Source organism: Eutrema salsugineum, unplaced genomic scaffold, assembly GCF_000478725.1.
Source record: "Eutrema salsugineum unplaced genomic scaffold, Eutsalg1_0 scaffold_10, whole genome shotgun sequence".
Taxonomy (NCBI): Eukaryota; Viridiplantae; Streptophyta; class Magnoliopsida; order Brassicales; family Brassicaceae; genus Eutrema; species Eutrema salsugineum.
The window spans coordinates 7,323,775-7,342,247 of record NW_006256908.1 but is presented as its reverse complement, the minus strand read 5'-3'; the positions used below and the strand labels follow the sequence as shown (position 1 = coordinate 7,342,247).

Sequence of the window (18,473 nt, the reverse complement as noted above, 5' to 3'; positions counted from 1 at the left end):
TTCAAACAAAACCAAAAATAAAAGAGTACGGCTTCCACAACTTTCAATTAAGTAAGATTATCGAATTCATAAAAGTAACTAGACACAGGTGGTGATGAAAAACCAACCTGATCAAATCCAACGATTACAAAGAGATTCTTTAAAGGGTTCTAAATCTTTGATGCTAATGTATCTCTGAACCCGATTTGAACCGGTATGTGGTCAAAATAATATGAATCAGAGACTAGTCACTTTTAGTGGGAGGGTGGATGATTATTACCCACTTGGGAACCTGATTTGGTAAACCTCTTTAGAAACATATTCCGCTTTCACTATCCGGTTTTCGTAGAGCCTTCCGTGCAACGAATGAGCTGCATCACGCGTGGCTTCTGGTCTTCTGTACTCAATGAAGATACAGCCAGGCTCAAACACATCCTTGGGGTCTTCTTCTTCCTCCATCTTGTCCCCAGCATCCCATCTGGTCTTCACGGCACGCCCTGATCCCACTTCTTCTTGCGGAATCTCTGTCTCATCATGTGCACGAGATGATCCTACTTCTTGTACATTCTCTGCCTCGTCCTGTGCACTTTCTCCAACAACTTTTTCACAATGGTCTGGTTCAGTGGAGGCATGGTCTTCATTTGCTGGAGTGTTTATCTCAGTGGCAGTATCTGAGCATGGTTCAGATAACTTGTCTTCACCCGTACAACTTTCTGGCCTGACAGCCTCTCCCGGATCTACGTTGTCTACAATATCATCCGCTTTCGTGGATCCCTCGTCTTTCTCCTCAATCACTGACACATTCATTACTTTAGATTCTGGGTTCAACGATGCATCTGTTTTGGAACCACTAATATCTTTGATCTCGTGTTCCACGATGTTTATCGACTTAATTACCCCAAACCTGCATCAAAACAAGAAATTCTTACTCTACTAGCTTTTTACAGCTCAATGAACTGATTGAAAGAATAATCTCAGAGCTTCACCTGGCACATTCTAACCGTACATCCTCCAGAATTTCTTTCACTTCTGGCTCGGAAAGCGAAGGAAGAACTTCTGGGTCAACCTGTCAAACAAGAAAGAACAGAGATTTAATCTATCCTCAGAAAGTTTATGTGGGTACCATTCTCAAGAAAAAAGATAATCCTATTCTCCTTACCACATTATTAAGCTTTAGTATATGCTTAGGCTTGCCAAGAAGTGGTTTTGCATGCTCAGGTATCCCATAAAATGGTGGATTCTCATTCACCTGCAACACATTATATACCAACCCACTCTCACAAATAAACTAAAGGAATTTCTGTTCTTTGTCACCCATACAAACAGATCATGAAATATTAAAAACAAAGTTGGGACTTTGAGTTACCGCAACGGATGATGCATCAGGAAGTGCACAAACGGCAGTTATTACACTGCCACCTAACTTCATACCATTAAGGCCAGCACAAGCTTTCAGGGTAACAGATCCATCAGTGTACTGAAGGTATAGAATTGTTTGAAGAGTTAATAAATATGCGAAATTGTGGAACTACAGTCACATTCACGGTTACTATCTACAACTTCCAAGGAAAAACAAACATTTTCCCATGCTTAACCAGAAAAAAATACAAATCAAGATAAAACAATAACAGTAACTACATCAAGCTGGCCGAGTATGATGGGTATCTGATTTGAACTTAGGGGCAAACATAGAGTAATCGTAAATATTGGCCACACAGAAAGCCAAGATAAAAGCATCTTCTAACCTCTAGGAAAGCGCATCGCTGATTGAGATCACTGTTGACCACAAACCGGTATGCTTTCAAAGGTCCAAAGACGCTGACAATCTCCATTAGCTGAAAAAACAGCAAAGAGGAATCAGACAATCCTAGAATTTGAAAAGTTAGAGTATTATAATAAAAGGAGGGATGGGACCAATAGGAGACTAAACGTGTCAAAGTTTTCAAAGAACTACAGCTCAGCATACTGATACGTATGAAGGCTCTGCACTGTCGTTTTATCTAAGTAGTAATGAATAATCTACAGTCGTTTTATGTTAGAAGTTAAGAAGTAGTATGTAAGCGTGTCTAAGGTTTAGGTAGAGGTTATCAAAGAATTGGAGTCTTTGTTCACAGGGGGGGAGTGGAAGGAGCTCCATTATCAAATTCCTCAAGTTACTTTGTAATACCATTGTTATCTTCAATATATCAGATATTTCTAAAACTACACGTAACACATACCATTTCAGATGAAATTGCTTTTGGGAATCCGCCAATAAAGATCTGCAACAAGCACATTAGAATCAACAACAAGCGTGACAGAAAATATAAACTAATAGAAAGCAACTACTTATCCAAAAAAAAGAGATAAACAGTTTCAACATTATCGTAAATTTGCCGCAGATGGAGAATCGCACTTCTATTCTTAGTGTGTTTTTTGGTTGAAGATTATAATAATGTGGTCTGACATATGGCTTTCCAGGTTCAACCAATATGAACAAGATTTCAATCATTAACACCTACAAATACCAGCCAAGCTTACAAGAGAGTGAATATGCATATTAATTCCTACTTCTAAACTCTTAAGAAAAATAATTCTTCGTTTCAAACCACTACAAACGAATCAAACAGGAAAGAATATTAAAAGCTGTCAGCATGAAAAACGTGTTGTAGAAATCCAAGATTTGCCCCATATCATGAATAGAAAGGAGTAAGTCAAATTTAGATACACCAATGCTTTGGTCTCTAGAGCAAGAGTTTTCAAATTTCAGTGGTTATCAAAAGTATGTGCACATACTAAAAATTTGATCTGAATTATAAACCATGGGTCATTGACCTATACAATTACTGTATAAGCGAGATATGTTGAGAAATATTTAAAATCTATTCTACACTCGTTTTCAATGTAAAAAGTTTTACCCACTATCGAATGAATCAAATCTAGGGCATCAATTTCTACCTTGTTCGATGAGTCCTCCACATTGTCAGTAAGTGCATTTGTGGCTGGCTCCTTTTTCTCCAATTCACCGCTCTGCATGAAAATAGCAACCGTCTGAAAACCTGCTTCATGGATGGTAACCATAACATAGCTCAGAAATCATAGCAAAAAGCACGGTACTGGTTTGCAAGGCCAAGTAGAAGGACAAAGTCCACAGCCTTGAAAATCAGTCATTTTCCATAGACTTTCCTTACAACTACTCAACCAAAAATCACAGCAAGAACTGATCAAACATGAAGAACAAAGCCGAAAAAATCTCCGTCGCGTAAAGTCAAGCAAAGTGTTGTTCCACCTTGTTAGGGATTCAAATCTTATTAATAATAGCTTAAGGCGAAGGCGAATTCTACAAATGTTTCATCATTTATAAGAAAGTTGATTCTAAGGCGTGAGGACCCATTCAATCGAAGGTGGTAAAAACTTAGGGCATGAATGTAATTCGTAGGATCTATATCACAAAAGCATAGAGATTACATTCAACACCAAGTATTTGATCCTGCCAAGGAATGAAACACAGAAAAAACCAAACAGAAGAAATTAAACAAAAGGAGTATCATAGGCAAATCTTTAACTGCCTGTCCAAGTTATGTGAGTATTCCAAGAACCACATTCAGTTCGGAGAAGAACAAGGATAAAGCAGATTGATATGGTAGGTATCATATGATACCAAAAAAGTTAAAGAGGAGGAACAAAGAAAACAAGAACGGTAAACAAAAATTCACGCAGGAATCATATGGATGATCTAAATTCCCAAAAGCCCAAAGAAGAGAAGAAAAATGCAAAGAAACTTGAAACACAACAAACTAGTCACTACACCTGGGAGTCTTCTTATTTAGCAGACAGCTTCATCAGCCTCCTGAATGTGAATTATGACATACCCAACATAAACACCCTATTTAAGAGATTCCAACACACGACAGTCAGAACACGATTTCACATGTAGCTTAAATCATATTATTTCAAGTACAGTAATCCATAAACTACAGTAATTCTCAGTGTCGCCTATTGTTGGTATTGCAACAGCACGTGAAAGAAACAGAGAAGCCTTTCAACCCATTATAGTAAAAGAATAAGATTACACCTAAATAAATCAAAAGCCTTTTGCAAGTTCTAAATCACTTTGACTTCACAACTCAGTGAGAGAATCATCTGATGGAAACCTTAAGCAATCACAGAGGACAATCCTTGGGAAAAATAGCTAATATTTACCCTTACTGAACTAAACAAACCATATGTTTCCCACCAAATCTGCATACAGTTGTAAGATCGACAGATATGATTTATCAACTATCTTGCTTTTATTAAACTCTCAAGTAGCACTACATAGTTTATAAACTAGTGGCATGATGCTTCCATATAGATTGCCTTCAAAGAAAGGGCCATGAGCATTTTTGGTCACAACAGAGTAGATTTAAGCAGTGGCCTACAGGCAGAGGCACAGGTATGACATGAATCATACATGAATCGATGATAATAAAGAAGTCTCCTAGTTCCTCATTATAGAAGACAAACATAGTCAATCAAGATGCTTCAGCAGTAAAAGGTATCACTAAAGGCGCACTTGGACTGACTACACCATGCGTATGTGCTCGGAATTATTTGTGCAGATGTTTTAATAAGTTCCATATGTCTGTCAATTTTGAATCTCTGTTTGGATCAAACGAGGACTGATGCTCTCTATTCGTGAATAATGTAACACAAACTTGCACCGGACAACAGTCACATATCACATTACTTGAATGCCAACTTGCATTCAAACTCAAATAATTAAAAAGAAGTCACACAGATCTCAGTAGCATGTTATCAACTGTACTGATGACACCAAAGAAACTTATGCAGATATATTTGAGCTATCTTGCAAAATATACCAGATGACTATTAAAAGTTCGAACATGTGGAGCAGATAGCAAAAGTTCTAGAGAAAGAGAATGTAGAGATTGTATTTCTTACTGTTGACTCGACATAGTCTTTAGGGCGTCGAATTTTGAGGTTCGAACCCGCAAAGGAGTAGCCATCCAGGGAGAGTGCAGCAGAAGCATCCTGTGGTGTAAGGAACTCCAATAGCGCCTGGCTTTTTTCCTTGTTTATCTGCATTTAAGGGACAAAAATATTATCAGGTGATATAATAGACAAATACGACAAGGGTGATATGAATAAGGCGGTCATAAATCAGAAACCTACAATACAGCTTATACATGGTTCGCTTCCTTTTATGTGATTGGAGCCTGAAGATAGCATATAGCTATTGAAGCATTCGATCAGAGACTTCTCAGAGGCTGAATCCGGCACATTCTCTGCATAGAGTCTTCTCAAACGCCTGGTGGATTCGGTCAGTTGAACAGAATCAACTGAAGTGGTCTGCCTTGCTGGTGGCGTCCTTAAAGATGCCTCCATAAGTGGCTTCAAAAGTGTCAAGGAAGCCTCACTAATGATAGGATATGGTGTCTGAGTTGCTGCTTGGAGACCAGAAAAAACTGAGCCCGAGAGCATGCCAGCAGGTACAGTAGGTGCAAGATCCCATTTAGCACTTTGTTTATCAGAAGGAAGAGTAAGTGGAGAAGCAGCCTTGGCAGAGGCCTCCTCCCTTCTTTTCCGTGGTGAATATCCACCAAGTTCACTTTTTGAAGAGCTATACCGTCTAGACTTGTTATTTACTGTGCTTGCCACTTTGTTTTCATGATCTTTAAAATGATGCTGTCCCGGCCTATCTTTAATAATATTTTCCGAGCGCTCCTCATGGTCTCTTTTATGACGTGATGTAGCCTTTTCAGCCCTTGGTAAGGGGGATGACCTTTTCTGTCTATCCTGCCCATGATCTCGACTTCTTGATCTCCTTCTTTTCTCTCTCATGTTACGTTGATTCGATTTTGGATGTTCCTTTTTCTCCCATCGCTCCGAAACTTCAACACTGTGCACTTTTGCTGGATCATGCGTCCTTGACATATCGCTCTCCCTATTCTTCATATGATCTCCATTTTGATTCGCTCTCTTATTTCCATCGTCAGGTTTCATGCTATGTTCATCTCGAGGTATTTCTGCCACCACTAGACTTCTAAGACGTTTCCTACTACCAGGTAAACTTTCAAGAGCACTTCTTGCCTGTTCGCGGCCTGTTCCACTTGTCTTTGCAGCAGTGCTTTCTCTTTTCGCCTTAATTTTGGTATCCACACCAAGCCCATCTCTATCTGTCATTTTTATTTCAGTTGTAGGGAATTCTCTTTCAACCCTTATTTTTCTGTTTGTAGCACGGTCTTCCCTCTTCATCTTTTTATCTAGTCTTTCCTCTCTACAGCTAGAATTAGTTTCTTCTTTCTTTCTTTGACTATCCTTAAAATGTTCTTCTGCTAATTTGGTTTCAGCAGTAGAGCACTCTCCTTCAGCCTTACGTTTTCTATTTGTAGCAGGCTCCTCGTCTTTTGTTGGTTTATCTAGTCTATCTTCTCTAGAACTAGATATGGCTTCTTCCTTCTTTCTTGACTTATCCTTAACACGCTCTTCGCGCCTCAATGTCTCGGATCTCTCATACCCTTTTTCAGACTCGTGATAGTCAGAAACCTTTTCAACAAGATCGTTACCCAGTAATAGACCTGCTCCCACAGGAACCTCTTTCATTGATCTTTCTTCTCTACAACCAGAAATGGCTTCTTCTTTCTTTCTTGAGCTATCCTTAACGCGCTCTTCACGCCTAACTTTCTTGGATCTATCATGCTCTTTTTCAGACGCATGATAGTTAGGAACCTTCTCAACAAGATCGTTTCGATGTAACTGAGGGTTCTCTTTCATTGGTTTATCTACTCTTTCTTCCTTAGAACCAGAAGCGGCATCTTCTTTCTTTCTTGTGCTGTCCTTAACACGTTCTTCACGACTCACTTTCTTAGATCTTTCAAGCTCTTTTCTAGATGCACGATTATCAGAAACCTTTTTCACAAGATCGTTACCCAGTAACTGAGCTGCTCCAACAGGGTCCTCTTTCACTGGGTCATCTAATCTTTCTTCCCTAGAACGAGAAGCGACATCTTCTTTCTTTCTTGAACTGTCCTTCACACTTTCTTCAAGCCTTATTGTCGTTGACCTATCATTCCCTTTTTCATGATAGTCAGAAACATTCTCAACAAGATCGTTACCGAGTAACTGAGCTGCTTCAACAGGGTCCTCTTTCATTGTTTTATCTAGTCTTTCTTCTCTAAAACTAGAAATGACCTCTTCTTTCTTTCTTGAACTGTCGTTAACAAGCTCTTCATGGCTTAGTATCTCGGATCTATCATAGACTTTTTCAGACACATGACAATCAGGAACCTTCTCAACAAGATCGTTACCGGGTAACTGAACTGCTCCCACAGGGTCCTCTTTCATCGGTTTATCTAGTCTTTCTTCCCTAGAACTGAAAATAGTGTCTTCTTTCTTTCTTGAACTCTTCTTAACTCGTTCTTCACGACTCACTTTCTTGGATGTATCATACCTTTTTCCAGACTCATGATAGTCAGAAGCCTTCTCAACAAGATCTTTAACCGGTAACTGAGCTGCTCCTACAGTTTTCTCCTTCACATTTTCCAAGGACTCTTTCCTCTTCCTCCTCAGCATAATCTCCTCGACGGTTGTAGGTCTTGTTCGAGCGGCAGATCCTTCATTTACATGCTTTTCATGTCCATCAGGGTTATCCTTTTGCTTGCTAACTTCGTTCATCCTGATTGCTAAAGGAGAAAAGGTGGATTATTTTTATTCCTTCGAGAAATAGGCAGAGAGCACTATCATCAACAGACCTAGATCATAAAATAAAAGACAAAGAACATAAGACATAAACCAATGCAAAGCTAGATTCATTGATTTGTTTGATAATTTACAATATCCCATCGTCATGTCTTTCCTCATCTCTTGCAACACAGATAACAATTTTTAACCGGAACTTCAAAAATTACTTAGGCATGTTGCACAAAAATAAAACACCGAAACAGCAACCGATCAAATGTGCAACCACAATACTGTTCCAACATTTTTCTATTAGTTCATAGAACCTCAATCACATTAAACAAGTTCCCAACCACCAGATAATCGAGTGATAGCAAGTTTAATCAAATTCCCTTGTGTACATGAAACTATAGTTGCCTCTAAAAACCGACACCATTTCCTAACTGGAAGCTTCAAGGTGAACGAAAAGAATTACAACTATGATCCAATTGAATCTAATCGCGTATAGTAATTTTCGACCTAAAGAACCAGACGGCTTAGAGTAGAAAAATTTCCAAAACCCATTTTCACGCCAAGTAAAACCCGCAGACATTCAATTACTAGCAAATTCTCAGCAATGATATGCTCATACAAACCCTAGAGATGTCGAAATGACGAAGTGATCGTGATTCTTTCGCGAACCAATCCAACTATATACACCCAAAGAGAAGGCACAGAAAATCTTGACATGAGAGACGAGAAAAAAACAAACACGAAGCGGAGGAGAAGCGCACCTCCAGCAAATCAAATAGCTTCGCCGACGGCGTAAAACAGCGCCTCCGGTGGAGAGTTTCGTCGACTTTTTGGAGCGAGAGATAAATAAAAACCTCGCCAGCAGATTTTGTCCGCTGGATTTTAAAATCAACTTCTTTACTTTCCCCTTATTTATTGGAGAAATTATCAGATCGGCCGTTTAATTTTTTTTTATTTTTACGACCAAAAAAAAATATTTTTACTTCTTAGCCCAGAATCAAAAATTCCACAGAATTATCAGATCATGAAAATAAATTTACCACCATTTACCGCAGAAATGAGAAGGAATTCAAATATTTTCTCTAAGGAAAACGAACTTTAACAACTAAAGCACACAGTGTGTTTCCTAAAACAATTGAAAATTTACAGTATTAAAATGTTACATATAATCAAAATTTAGCATTTCAACATCCAAAGTTGGTCGATTAACTGCAAAGGACTGTGAACAAAGACCCTTCGCCTGGCATCATCATCATCATCATCATCATCATGACATACATTATCATCACTATAATACTAGCCTTTCCTTTGATTCGATACGGTGAATGTATAACTTCTTCAGTCGCAGCTCAACGTGTGTTTTCTCTGCGGCGAGAGTAGCGAGTTCTGTCATTGTATCTTGGTCTATCTTGGGCTCTCTGTGGCTGCGGCTCAACTCGCCTCTGCCTCTCTGGTGATCGTTGGACTATCTCTCCATTAACAAACAGCTCAGCTGCAAGTCAACAACAACGATTAAGAAGATAAAAATCAGTAATTACAAGATCATTGTGAATGTTCTTCTTCTTGAGTAGATAGTTAAGATTTAAATCAAGAAATGTAAAAAAGTTGATGTATCTCTCGTGATTGAGTCTATGCTTCTCAGAGATGAAGAGCAGAGAACAAGAAAGAGAGATTCTGAATTTGAGTCCATTAGCATTCAAAGCTAATCATTGCCCAAAAAAAGACTAGTTAGCTTTGCCAAGGTGAACTTTAAGCTATATTTTTCATGGTAAGAAAAAGAGACTATTATGTTTTCAGACATGTCAAGAGAACATTTTATGTCAATCCATTAGTACTCAAAACTAATCACAGTCAAAAGACTCACTAACTTCGCTAAGATGGACTAATGGAAGCATGAAGCAAACAAAGTTTGCGATATATATATATATATATATATATATATATATATATATATATATGTTTCATATCAACCGCCATGCAGTTAGATATAATATTACCTATCTGCAAAAATCGGCTAAGAGAAAGAATTTGATGTCAGTCCATTAGCATTCAAAGCTAATCATTGCCCAAAAAAAGACTAGTTAGCTTTGCCAAGGTGAACTTTAAGCTATATTTTTCATGGTAAGAAAAAGAGACTATTATGTTTTCAGACATGTCAAGAGAACATTTTATGTCAATCCATTAGTACTCAAAACTAATCACAGTCAAAAGACTCACTAACTTCGCTAAGATGGACTAATGGAAGCATGAAGCAAACAAAGTTTGCGATATATATATATATATGTTTCATATCAACCGCCATGCAGTTAGATATAATATTACCTATCTGCAAAAATCGGCTAAGAGAAAGAATTTGATGTCAGTCCATTAGCATTCAAAGCTAATCATAGCCCAAAGACTCATTAGCTTCGCCAAGATGGACTGATAATCAAAAGTTGTTTTCATGTTTCAAGAGAAAAGCACTCAAGAGTTGCATGCAATATATTTTATCATCTAAACCACCCTTCAGTTATAAATATTACTAACTATTTACATATTGGGTGAGAGAAAGTATTTGATGTCAGTCTGCATGCAAAGCTAATCATAGCCACAAAATAACTCATTAGCTTTGCCAAGATGGACTAATCAAAACACGTCTTTCATGTTTCAAGAGAGAAGCATTGAGGCTCGAGAGTTGCAATGTCAATGGCAATAGCAAAGATTTCATTTTTGAGAAATAAAAGAAAAATCAGCATAACACTATAAAAGGCGGAACAAATTACCTCCATAATCTTTGTATTCAGGATCAACATAAGAATCTGGAAGCACAAACAGGACACCGGGCAAACCTGTTGTAGACAACGCAACACTTGAGAATACTCTTTATTATCAGATTAACACTAAGCTAGCATAAGAGACAAGGTGTCTAAGTAAAGACCTTCAAGCTTAGTCGATGTCTCTTCATCAATCTCACAGCCAAACCCTAAATACCTCTCGCACGAAACATTGTAGATTCGCTTCTTTGCCTCTTCCTCGCTACCAAAACGAAACAAACACATTTCCAATGATTTTAATAACCAAAGCAGCAAATCACGAAGAACAGACACATTTCCCTTTCTAAAATCTCATCTACTTTTGTAATTTAATCAGACTTTATTATGGCCAAGGTGTTTCAATTCATTTCCCAAATTTCACACAATAACACAACAGATTTTAGAAACAAAACTCGTTAATACGCAATCATTTACCTTCCAACGACTTTGGCTAGTGTTTGGATGTAACAATCAATCATCTGCTGCTTCGTGGCGTTCTCGCCACCAGGTTTATCCATAACAATGAGCCAGTGCTCGTAATCGCATCCAGGAAACAAAGGCGCCATCTCCGTCGGAGGCCGATCACTGAAGTTGGAGCCGGAATTAAGCGGAGAGTAAGCGGAGCCTGACCGGTTAGCTCGGCATCGGTTTGAGACAAACCGGGTCGAGCAAGCTAACCGAGTTTCAACACCACCGTGACCGGAACCTAATCCACTGCAGTGGACAGAGTGAGGAGTCCGAGGAGGAGCAACTAAGGTAGCACTGGACAGGAGGGAGCGCGTGAGGTGGCGCGTGCCAGACATAGGCAAGGCCATTGTTGGCGACTGAGGAAGAAGACGAAGGCAATGGAGGTTTAGTATGGATAGGGTTTTGGCAGATGCTAATTTTTGCCTTCAATATATTGAGAAAGTAATAAATGGGCTCACATAGATTGGGCTTACGGCCCATAAGTTATCACACAAATTAAGACTTCTATTTATGAACACTTCTAATAAAGAATGAACAAATATTCATCGTCGGAAATTACAAACAACTCTCTCTTCAACCTCTGAAACAGCAAGAAAACAAAAAAGAAAACTCAAAAGAGAGAAAAGAACGTATTTTCAAGCTCTTTACACAGCGATACAAACAGTTTTTTTTTTTTTTTTTGGAGTTGAATTCTTGTTTTTTTTTTCATTCTCCAATTCACCTGCGTTTAGGCAATTGAAACGATTTCTTGAGAAACTGATAGCAACACGGTCGTTTCTATGACAAAGAACCCTCAAGATAGTGTCGGATCCGACCGGTTCCACCTTCCCGTTGTCGGAGGCATCGGTAGCTTCTGTCCTGATCCAACCATCCCCATTCCCGGCTTGTCTCACACGTCACGATGCTAAAATCTTCCATAAGCTGTTCCGTAGGCTGACTCATTAGCTGAATCACTCCTTCCACAGTCTCTGCATCTCTGTCCACAATTTCCTCTGGTATCAACCCTTCTCCACAAGTGCAAAAAACCCTCTTCAAGTTCTCGAAATCTTCTTCGATCAAACTATGATCCGACCTGTAAAACACTCTGGCATAGCCTCCAGCGAGCAAGACCATCAAGAACGCTTCGAAAGACGACTTCATAACCTCCCTCATCGCTAGCGCTTGAGCACGGTCCGCGAGAATCGCTGACATTAATGTTAAGTTCTGTTTCATGATCCGTAAAGCCGGTCTGATCCTCGCGTTCGCGACTTCTCCTACGTAAAGACTCTCGTAGAAAACAGAGTTCGAGTCGAGGAAGATCAGTCTGTAAGCCGCGACTTCTGAGACGTGTTGGCAAGCGGATTCGATTCCTGCGTAGGTGAAGTCGAAGTAAGAGGAGGAGTTGTTGTTTCTGTGGCGGTAACGTTTTCGCGTTGCGGGAAGAACCCTCGGGTTCAAAGAGAGTGTTTTGTTCAGTGAATGGATATGAGAGCTTAGGAAATGTAACGTGTTGAGACGGATGTAAAGACGCTGCGTTCCGCGGCTTGTTGACGGTCGCGGATGGTGGCCGTCGGAAATCGCGGGTGCGTTGTGGCTGTATTCTTCTCCGGAAGCGGTACAAGCCGTTGCTCTTTTCCATAGTTTAACGAATCTTGAATCTCTGTTGCATCTTGTAAGAGGAGGTAATGTAGGAATGTAACTTTGTCTTGATCCTGGCAAAAAAACAAGAATTAGATTGTTTTTTTACGTGAAATTTTTTTAAAAAAATGGATTTTGATGTAAAGCTTACCGCAAGATGCAACGAAGGTAGTGTATTCTTGAAAAAGTTGTTCCAATCCTTCAGCAAGATCATGAACTAAATCCTCTGTAATACCAATGGGGATTTCGAAAAACTCATCGATTATATCCTTTGCTAGCTTCATTACTTCTCCAGCAGATTGTGCATAAGGTTCTGATTTGGATTTTGGATTCCATGTCTACAAAAAAAGAATGCAAATCACCCCAATGTAAGTCAAAAAAGACATGAAAGCAAGTAAAAAGTCTCTGTAAACTTACTTCAGTTTCTTTTGCTCTAAACAAACACTCTTGAACTTTCTTCAGCTTGTCTTCGATCCATTGTCTCAAAAGCTTTAATATAATAGAGTCAACTTCATAAGGAACCATCTCTCGAACCAGCCCTTTTCCACCGTCATCGAATTCTTCCGAGTCTTCAGCCACCATTTGCACCAAAACCTTCTCGAGCTTCCCTGCCGTTTGCAGAACCTCAACAGTATCTCTAGAGATAAACGATCTCCCTGCCAAATACTGCATCAAGATCGAACCATAGCATTGGTGAAGCGACACCGAGGCAACACCAGCAGCAACTGAATGCCATCTCTTGAGTATTGGACTGAAACACTCGCGTTCTCTTAACGCTAAGTCCTCTGTTTCTTTAGCTAGCTGCAATAGTGTTGCAGCCGCTTCTTCTCCTTCCTCTGTAGCTGCGATCTTAGCTTTTGTGTTCTCTATGACCTATAAGCAATAGTTTCATAACCTTTAAAGAACATCAATACAAGAAACTAGTAAAACTTTGTTTCCTTGTTGAATATTAACCTTGGAAAATGCGTTCTTAATAGACGCTCTTATGTAATAATCGACGCGATCTCCTGAATAATCAATCAATTTAACATCGCCTTTTTCTTGTCCTTTCCCTTGAGAAATTGTCACATCCTCTCCCAAGATTCTTGAAGATGATAACGCTAATGGGAGAAGATTCTCTATCAATCCCACATTTCCTCTTTGGAAGTAATCATGGTAGCTCAACAACCTAAAAATATCCACAACCACAGTCAGATTTCAATCATTTTTCCTTGCTTATATGTAAATAGAATACCTTTTCTCGGTCCATCCTTGCATAGAGGCCAATGTCGAGGTCAATAGTTTCACATAGAGAGCCTCACGGTCAAGTTTTTTAGCGTCATTAGCAACTTCAGCGAGCATAGCATGGGACGCACCGAGCAAGTCCGGTTCCATTTGTGAAGTCACAACGTATTGATGAAACAAAACCCAAGTGAAACATAGATTATGTACCGGTCTTGTGATCCCTAGTGTTGACCAAGTCTTCTTCATTAGCTCTAGAAGCTCATCGATCTCATCAAGCACCAATGTCTCGTCTCTAACATCGAATATCGACTGAAGCAACGCTACGTAAAGATGAATGTTGAGAGGATAACCATCAGCCCAATGGCAAACATCGGTCGGGTTCCCATTAGTGCTGCGCCAAGACAAAGACACGACAACATTGCAGAGTGTTCTCATTGTATCTGAGTTTTTGCTTGTGTCAATGGATTTGTTCTCGCTTTGTCTAACGATCTCCCTTAAACGCATAGCGTAGTTGTTGGTTCTGTCTAGAGGAATCGATGGGTGAAGAAGAAGACCAGCTTCAAGGACTTTGAGTTGTCTTCTTTGCCAGAGCTGGTACTCGTTGCCATCTCCAAACTCTGATGTTTTCAAGTGTCGGAGTAGCTCTAACGGCAAGATTATCGTCTCTGCTCGCCTACCCGTCTAAGAAAAAGAAAACCGTTTTAAACGTTTTTCATTAACGTGTAGAAGAAGGAAGTTAAAGATAAACTTACTTGACCAACAAGCGTTCTCAATAGGGTTTTCCGAAGCCGACTATCACTCTGTTCTGTAACCCTCATTTGTTGCCTCATGATCTCCGCCGAAGTTAACGGCCTTCGAGGACGAGAAGGCTGGACCGTCAAGAATCCGGCTCCGGCTCCAGGGCTAAAATGTCCTGAGCCACCACCAGGGGACAGTGAAGTTGCACCGGCTCCTCCAACAGCACCTATAGTAGACATTCTCCTAGAAGGAGACCGTTTAAGCATCTTTAACCCTAAAGCCCGTTTCACACGGCTTGTAGGAGTTGTCACCACCTCTTTCCTCCCTGAAAACCCAAACCCAGACCCAGAACCAGACCCAACACCAGGTGAGCCGCCGGTTCCTCCTCCTCCTTCTCCATGATGGTCGTTGTTGTTGTTGTTGTGCGTAGAGTAGAACGTGAGAGCAGTCCTGCCTCCAAAACCAGGTGATGAACGACAAGCCGTGAAGAAGATCTCATAAGCCGTCTCACGGATATCATCCCGGTCTAGCCCGTCAAGCTTACCAAATGGCCAAAGAAGGTCGGTATTAGGACAAACCACCGCGGAACCACCTCCCATGTTGGAGATAGTTACCGAGAAGGACTCTCTCCGGTGATGATGGGTCATGGTGGAGGAGGAGAGAGGGTGGTGGAGGGGACGATGTTTTGGACGAGATTTATGAAATTAGATTGTCCAATGAGAGAGGAAAGAGGGAGAGAGATGACATTTCTTGGTTTAAATTTAAGGCAAAAAAAACACTTGAGAAAACAAACAAGAAAAAAAAAACAAGAGGAAGAGAGAAATTGAGGAGGTGGAAGAGGAAGGAGACGAGTTGGAAAAAGCTAAGCTACAGCAAAAAATTCTGTGCTGAAGAATGAGAGAGGATGTGAGTAAAATTAGGAATATACACACAATTAAACCATATTTAGCATATCTACTATTTCTAGTAAATATTCTCCATCCAAATCTCATCTGTAATCCATATTTTTGTAGTAGGATAGTTGACAGCGTGATACGCAGGCTTTTTTAGAAATTTTCTTTTCTTTTAAAGTAGCTATTACATTTTTTTTTCTTTATTAGTTCTCACAAAACCATTGTGTTCAATGTATGGCCATTGGCCAATAAAAACAAATTTGTTACCGGTATTTCCTTCAATGGGTCTTGAATTAACACAATAGAGTAAAATTTCTTTAACCGACACGAAAATTTTCATTTTTTTAGAGTTTTTCTCAGCACTATAATAAAAGTATCAATTTCTTTAATCTAATCCTGATATCTTTAAAAAATGATATTGCAAACACATGATTATCAATTTTTATTTAGATCAAGCTCACATGTCAATGCTCATAGATTATTATCCACACAATTAGACTAGCAATATCTTTTAACTTCGTAACTCATTTTGCATCTCTTGTCAACGACCAGCAAATTTTAAATGGAATCCCGGAATCGATTTCTGACAGTGTTCAAACAGTCATATTCGATACGTTGTGTGAAAAAATATGTAGAGTTGCCTGTAACAAAAACACACGCGCAGACATGGAAGAGAGAGTTGTGTATTCTCAAAAGTGGTTTCTTAGAGCTACAGTTACAGCTACCAGTACCAAGAAGCACTTGTTCTAATAAACAAGTTTATTCTTAACCAAGCAGAAAACTCTTCACCCTAAACAGAAGAGATGCAAAAGCAAGAATCTGGAAATGAATATTCAAAAGGATGAATGCAGCAAAGAAAAGATGAATTATGATAATCTGGAGCCTGGAGGAGTTAATGTTAAACACAAACACTAGGATAGAGAAAGAAAACCATTCCAAAAAGCGACAAATATAAATAAGCACGCAAACTGAAAAAAAAAACTACAACTTCATAGGAAATACTAAGCACGACTCAGCATCCACAGTGCCTGAAAAACAACTTATTGAGAAACTAACAAAAGAGATAAATCCAGCGTAGGTCAACCTCCTGGGTCAAACCGCCCCCGAAGTGGCATCATTAGACCAGAAAGAGGAGGTTTCCAAGGTCAGTGATAAAACCACATCGTACTAGTCTTCATTCCTCAATCACTGTTGTTGAGCTTGCCTACCACTTCCATAACCTCCACCATAACCAGCTTGCCCGTTCCCTTGGTGATTCCCATACCCTCCAGAACCATCTGAAGCATCAGCATATCCACCACCATGGCTGTTTGGTATACTACCAGACCGTCCACCAACTGCACCATAACCAGATGGAGTCCCATAAGAGGAATCATTTCCACCATAGCCATAACCTTGACTGCCATAACCTGCAGATGCACCTCCTTGACCCATCACTGCTGAACCAGGACCAGAACCACCCCAAGGAGCAGCATTTCCATATCCAACATTACCATAACCCGATGGTGCTTGAGCTCCCCAAGAACTTCTTGGACCACTTCCAAACCCAGCTCCAGGTACACCAGGATTCCCATAAGGCGCACCAGCTGGATTCCCATACCCTCCAAAACCCCCATAACCTACACCGTTGCTACCATAACCATAACCAGTACCATATCCAGAAGCACCATAAGGAGCATAACCGCTTCCAGCGTTTTGAGGCGGCATGTATCTACTGGAATCAACACGACCCTCGTAGCCACTTCCACCAGAACCACCATAGACAGGAAAACCTCCAGAGCCACCACTACCACGACCACCACCGCTGGCTACTCCAGGGTTAGCGTCTTTTGGAAGAGCTCTTTTAACTTCTACTTGTTTACCATTCAAATCGTGGAAAGTCTTGTGCAAAACAAGGTCAACAGAATCTTCAGAGTCAAATGAAACGAATCCAAACCCTCGGGGGCGTTGTGTTGTCTGATCAATCATAATGACTGCATCGCTCACAGGACCGTAAGTTTCAAAATAGGCCCGAAAATCGTCTGATGTTAATGCAGGAGGCAAACCTCCCACGAATATCTTCTTGGTCCGGACGTTAGCACCGCTATCAAAATTCCTAGAAGCATTAAAATTCCCTGGCCTCCCAGCAGGATTCTGCTCGTCTCTAGACATTGCTCTCTTCACATCAACCTAACACATGTTAACAGAGTTTTAAACCCATCAAACAAGACGATAAAAAGCATACATTTTTACATCCAAATTAATCAGGAGAGAGTGGCAATCACTACTGAGAACCAATACTAAACTCAATCTCTATTCAAGATTCGATAACTAATAAACCCTTTTCAGAAACAAGAGCAAATATCGAGTGTATTATCTTACATCTCTATTATCGATATGGTGCTTGTCCTGAAGAACCCTATCAATAACAGCGGGATCGGAGAATGCGACGAAGCCGAAACCCCTTGGACGACCAGTAGCCTTCTCTCGCATAACAGTGACCTGCAAAACCTCTCCGTAATTGCTGAAGTACTCTCTCAGAAGATTCTCGTCGGTATCCCATGAAATCCCGCCGATAAAGAGCTTTCCTTGATCTGATTCCATTCCCTCTCCACCCTTGTTATACCCACAAAATAAACCCTCTAGATTCAACACCGACAAATCTCCCCCTCGTGGTGAAGAAGAGGAAAGGAGCTGTAAAAATTTCAGTGTCCCGAGAAAATTAGGGTTTGGGTTTGTGAAATCGGGTGAGAGGGAGAGAGAGAGAGAGAAAATGAAAAAGAAGAAAAAACAGGCTTGGTAAATAGCGGCCAATCGGGTTAAAGAGAGTGAAAGAGATCGACTTAACGAAAAAAAAAATAGACTTTTCAAATATACCAGCTTATTTTTTTTTTTTATGTTCCGAGTTCCCATTTTTTAAGTCATATAAATAAGAGGCCCATTTTGATATTTAAGATGGTTATCGGTATATTTTTTTTCTTATAAAAATCCTCCAAGTTTTACTTACTTTGGTGATTTAAAGCTCGGGTGATGCGAGGAAAATTGGCCAATTCCGACGCAAACAATTTATTTATGTTAAATTCAGACTCAAATTTATCATCGGTGCGAAAAC

General features: G+C 39.9%; 4 protein-coding genes across 6 annotated transcripts; all 4 read right to left on the bottom strand.

Moving 5' to 3' along the window:
- Window positions 1–52: 52 nt before the first annotated feature.
- LOC18027582 lies at window positions 53–8,526 on the bottom strand. Of its 3 annotated transcripts, none has more exons than XM_024160980.1 (10): window positions 8,412–8,526; window positions 5,134–7,643; window positions 4,903–5,040; window positions 2,917–2,988; window positions 2,199–2,240; window positions 1,725–1,814; window positions 1,346–1,456; window positions 1,139–1,228; window positions 966–1,045; window positions 53–883 (listed from the first exon to the last, which is right to left on the bottom strand). In XM_024160980.1, exons 2-10 carry the CDS (start codon window positions 7,633–7,635, stop codon window positions 256–258), a joined length of 3,753 nt encoding a protein of 1,250 aa, XP_024016748.1. In that variant the 5' UTR covers window positions 7,636–7,643; window positions 8,412–8,526; the 3' UTR covers window positions 53–255. The 3 variants fall into 3 exon arrangements, with proteins under 3 accessions (XP_024016748.1, XP_006410488.2, XP_024016749.1); XM_006410425.2 differs by having other exon boundaries at window positions 5,134–7,712; window positions 8,412–8,517; XM_024160981.1 differs by having other exon boundaries at window positions 5,134–7,636; window positions 8,412–8,517.
- Window positions 8,527–8,715: 189 nt separating this feature from the next.
- On the bottom strand, window positions 8,716–11,307 carry LOC18027580 (multiple organellar RNA editing factor 2, chloroplastic). Its single transcript, XM_006410422.2, has 4 exons — window positions 10,878–11,307; window positions 10,568–10,665; window positions 10,413–10,478; window positions 8,716–9,142 (listed from the first exon to the last, which is right to left on the bottom strand). The coding sequence occupies exons 1-4, from the start codon at window positions 11,255–11,257 to the stop codon at window positions 9,000–9,002; spliced, it is 687 nt and encodes a 228-aa protein (XP_006410485.1). The 5' UTR covers window positions 11,258–11,307; the 3' UTR covers window positions 8,716–8,999.
- A 320-nt stretch (window positions 11,308–11,627) lies between these two features.
- Window positions 11,628–15,141, bottom strand: LOC18027579. The gene is given in 9 exon segments (XM_006410421.2): window positions 11,628–11,671; window positions 11,674–11,715; window positions 11,718–11,790; window positions 11,793–12,601; window positions 12,679–12,865; window positions 12,945–13,400; window positions 13,482–13,695; window positions 13,762–14,432; window positions 14,504–15,141. Coding segments are annotated over 9 exon segments (3,129 nt in total). The 5' UTR covers window positions 15,137–15,141.
- A 1,087-nt stretch (window positions 15,142–16,228) lies between these two features.
- On the bottom strand, window positions 16,229–18,160 carry LOC18027578 (heterogeneous nuclear ribonucleoprotein 1). The gene is made up of 2 exons (XM_006410420.2): window positions 17,744–18,160; window positions 16,229–17,551 (listed from the first exon to the last, which is right to left on the bottom strand). The coding sequence occupies exons 1-2, from the start codon at window positions 17,963–17,965 to the stop codon at window positions 16,568–16,570; spliced, it is 1,206 nt and encodes a 401-aa protein (XP_006410483.1). The 5' UTR covers window positions 17,966–18,160; the 3' UTR covers window positions 16,229–16,567.
- Between the last annotated feature and the right edge of the window lie 313 nt (window positions 18,161–18,473).

Coding starts and splice junctions, on each gene's coding strand:
- LOC18027580 (XM_006410422.2), bottom strand. CDS start 11,257: ATGGCCTTGCCTATGTCTGGCACGCGCCACCTCACGCGCTCCCTCCTG. Junction 10,479..10,567: donor GACATCGACTAAGCTTGAAG/GTCTTTACTTAG, acceptor TGTCTACAACAG/GTTTGCCCGGTGTCCTGTTT. Junction 9,143..10,412: donor TGAATACAAAGATTATGGAG/GTAATTTGTTCC, acceptor GTTGACTTGCAG/CTGAGCTGTTTGTTAATGGA.
- LOC18027582 (XM_024160980.1), bottom strand. CDS start 7,635: ATGAACGAAGTTAGCAAGCAAAAGGATAACCCTGATGGACATGAAAAG. Junction 1,046..1,138: donor TACTAAAGCTTAATAATGTG/GTAAGGAGAATA, acceptor CTTGTTTGACAG/GTTGACCCAGAAGTTCTTCC. Junction 884..965: donor GTACGGTTAGAATGTGCCAG/GTGAAGCTCTGA, acceptor GTTTTGATGCAG/GTTTGGGGTAATTAAGTCGA.
- LOC18027578 (XM_006410420.2), bottom strand. CDS start 17,965: ATGGAATCAGATCAAGGAAAGCTCTTTATCGGCGGGATTTCATGGGAT. Junction 17,552..17,743: donor ACCATATCGATAATAGAGAT/GTAAGATAATAC, acceptor AACATGTGTTAG/GTTGATGTGAAGAGAGCAAT.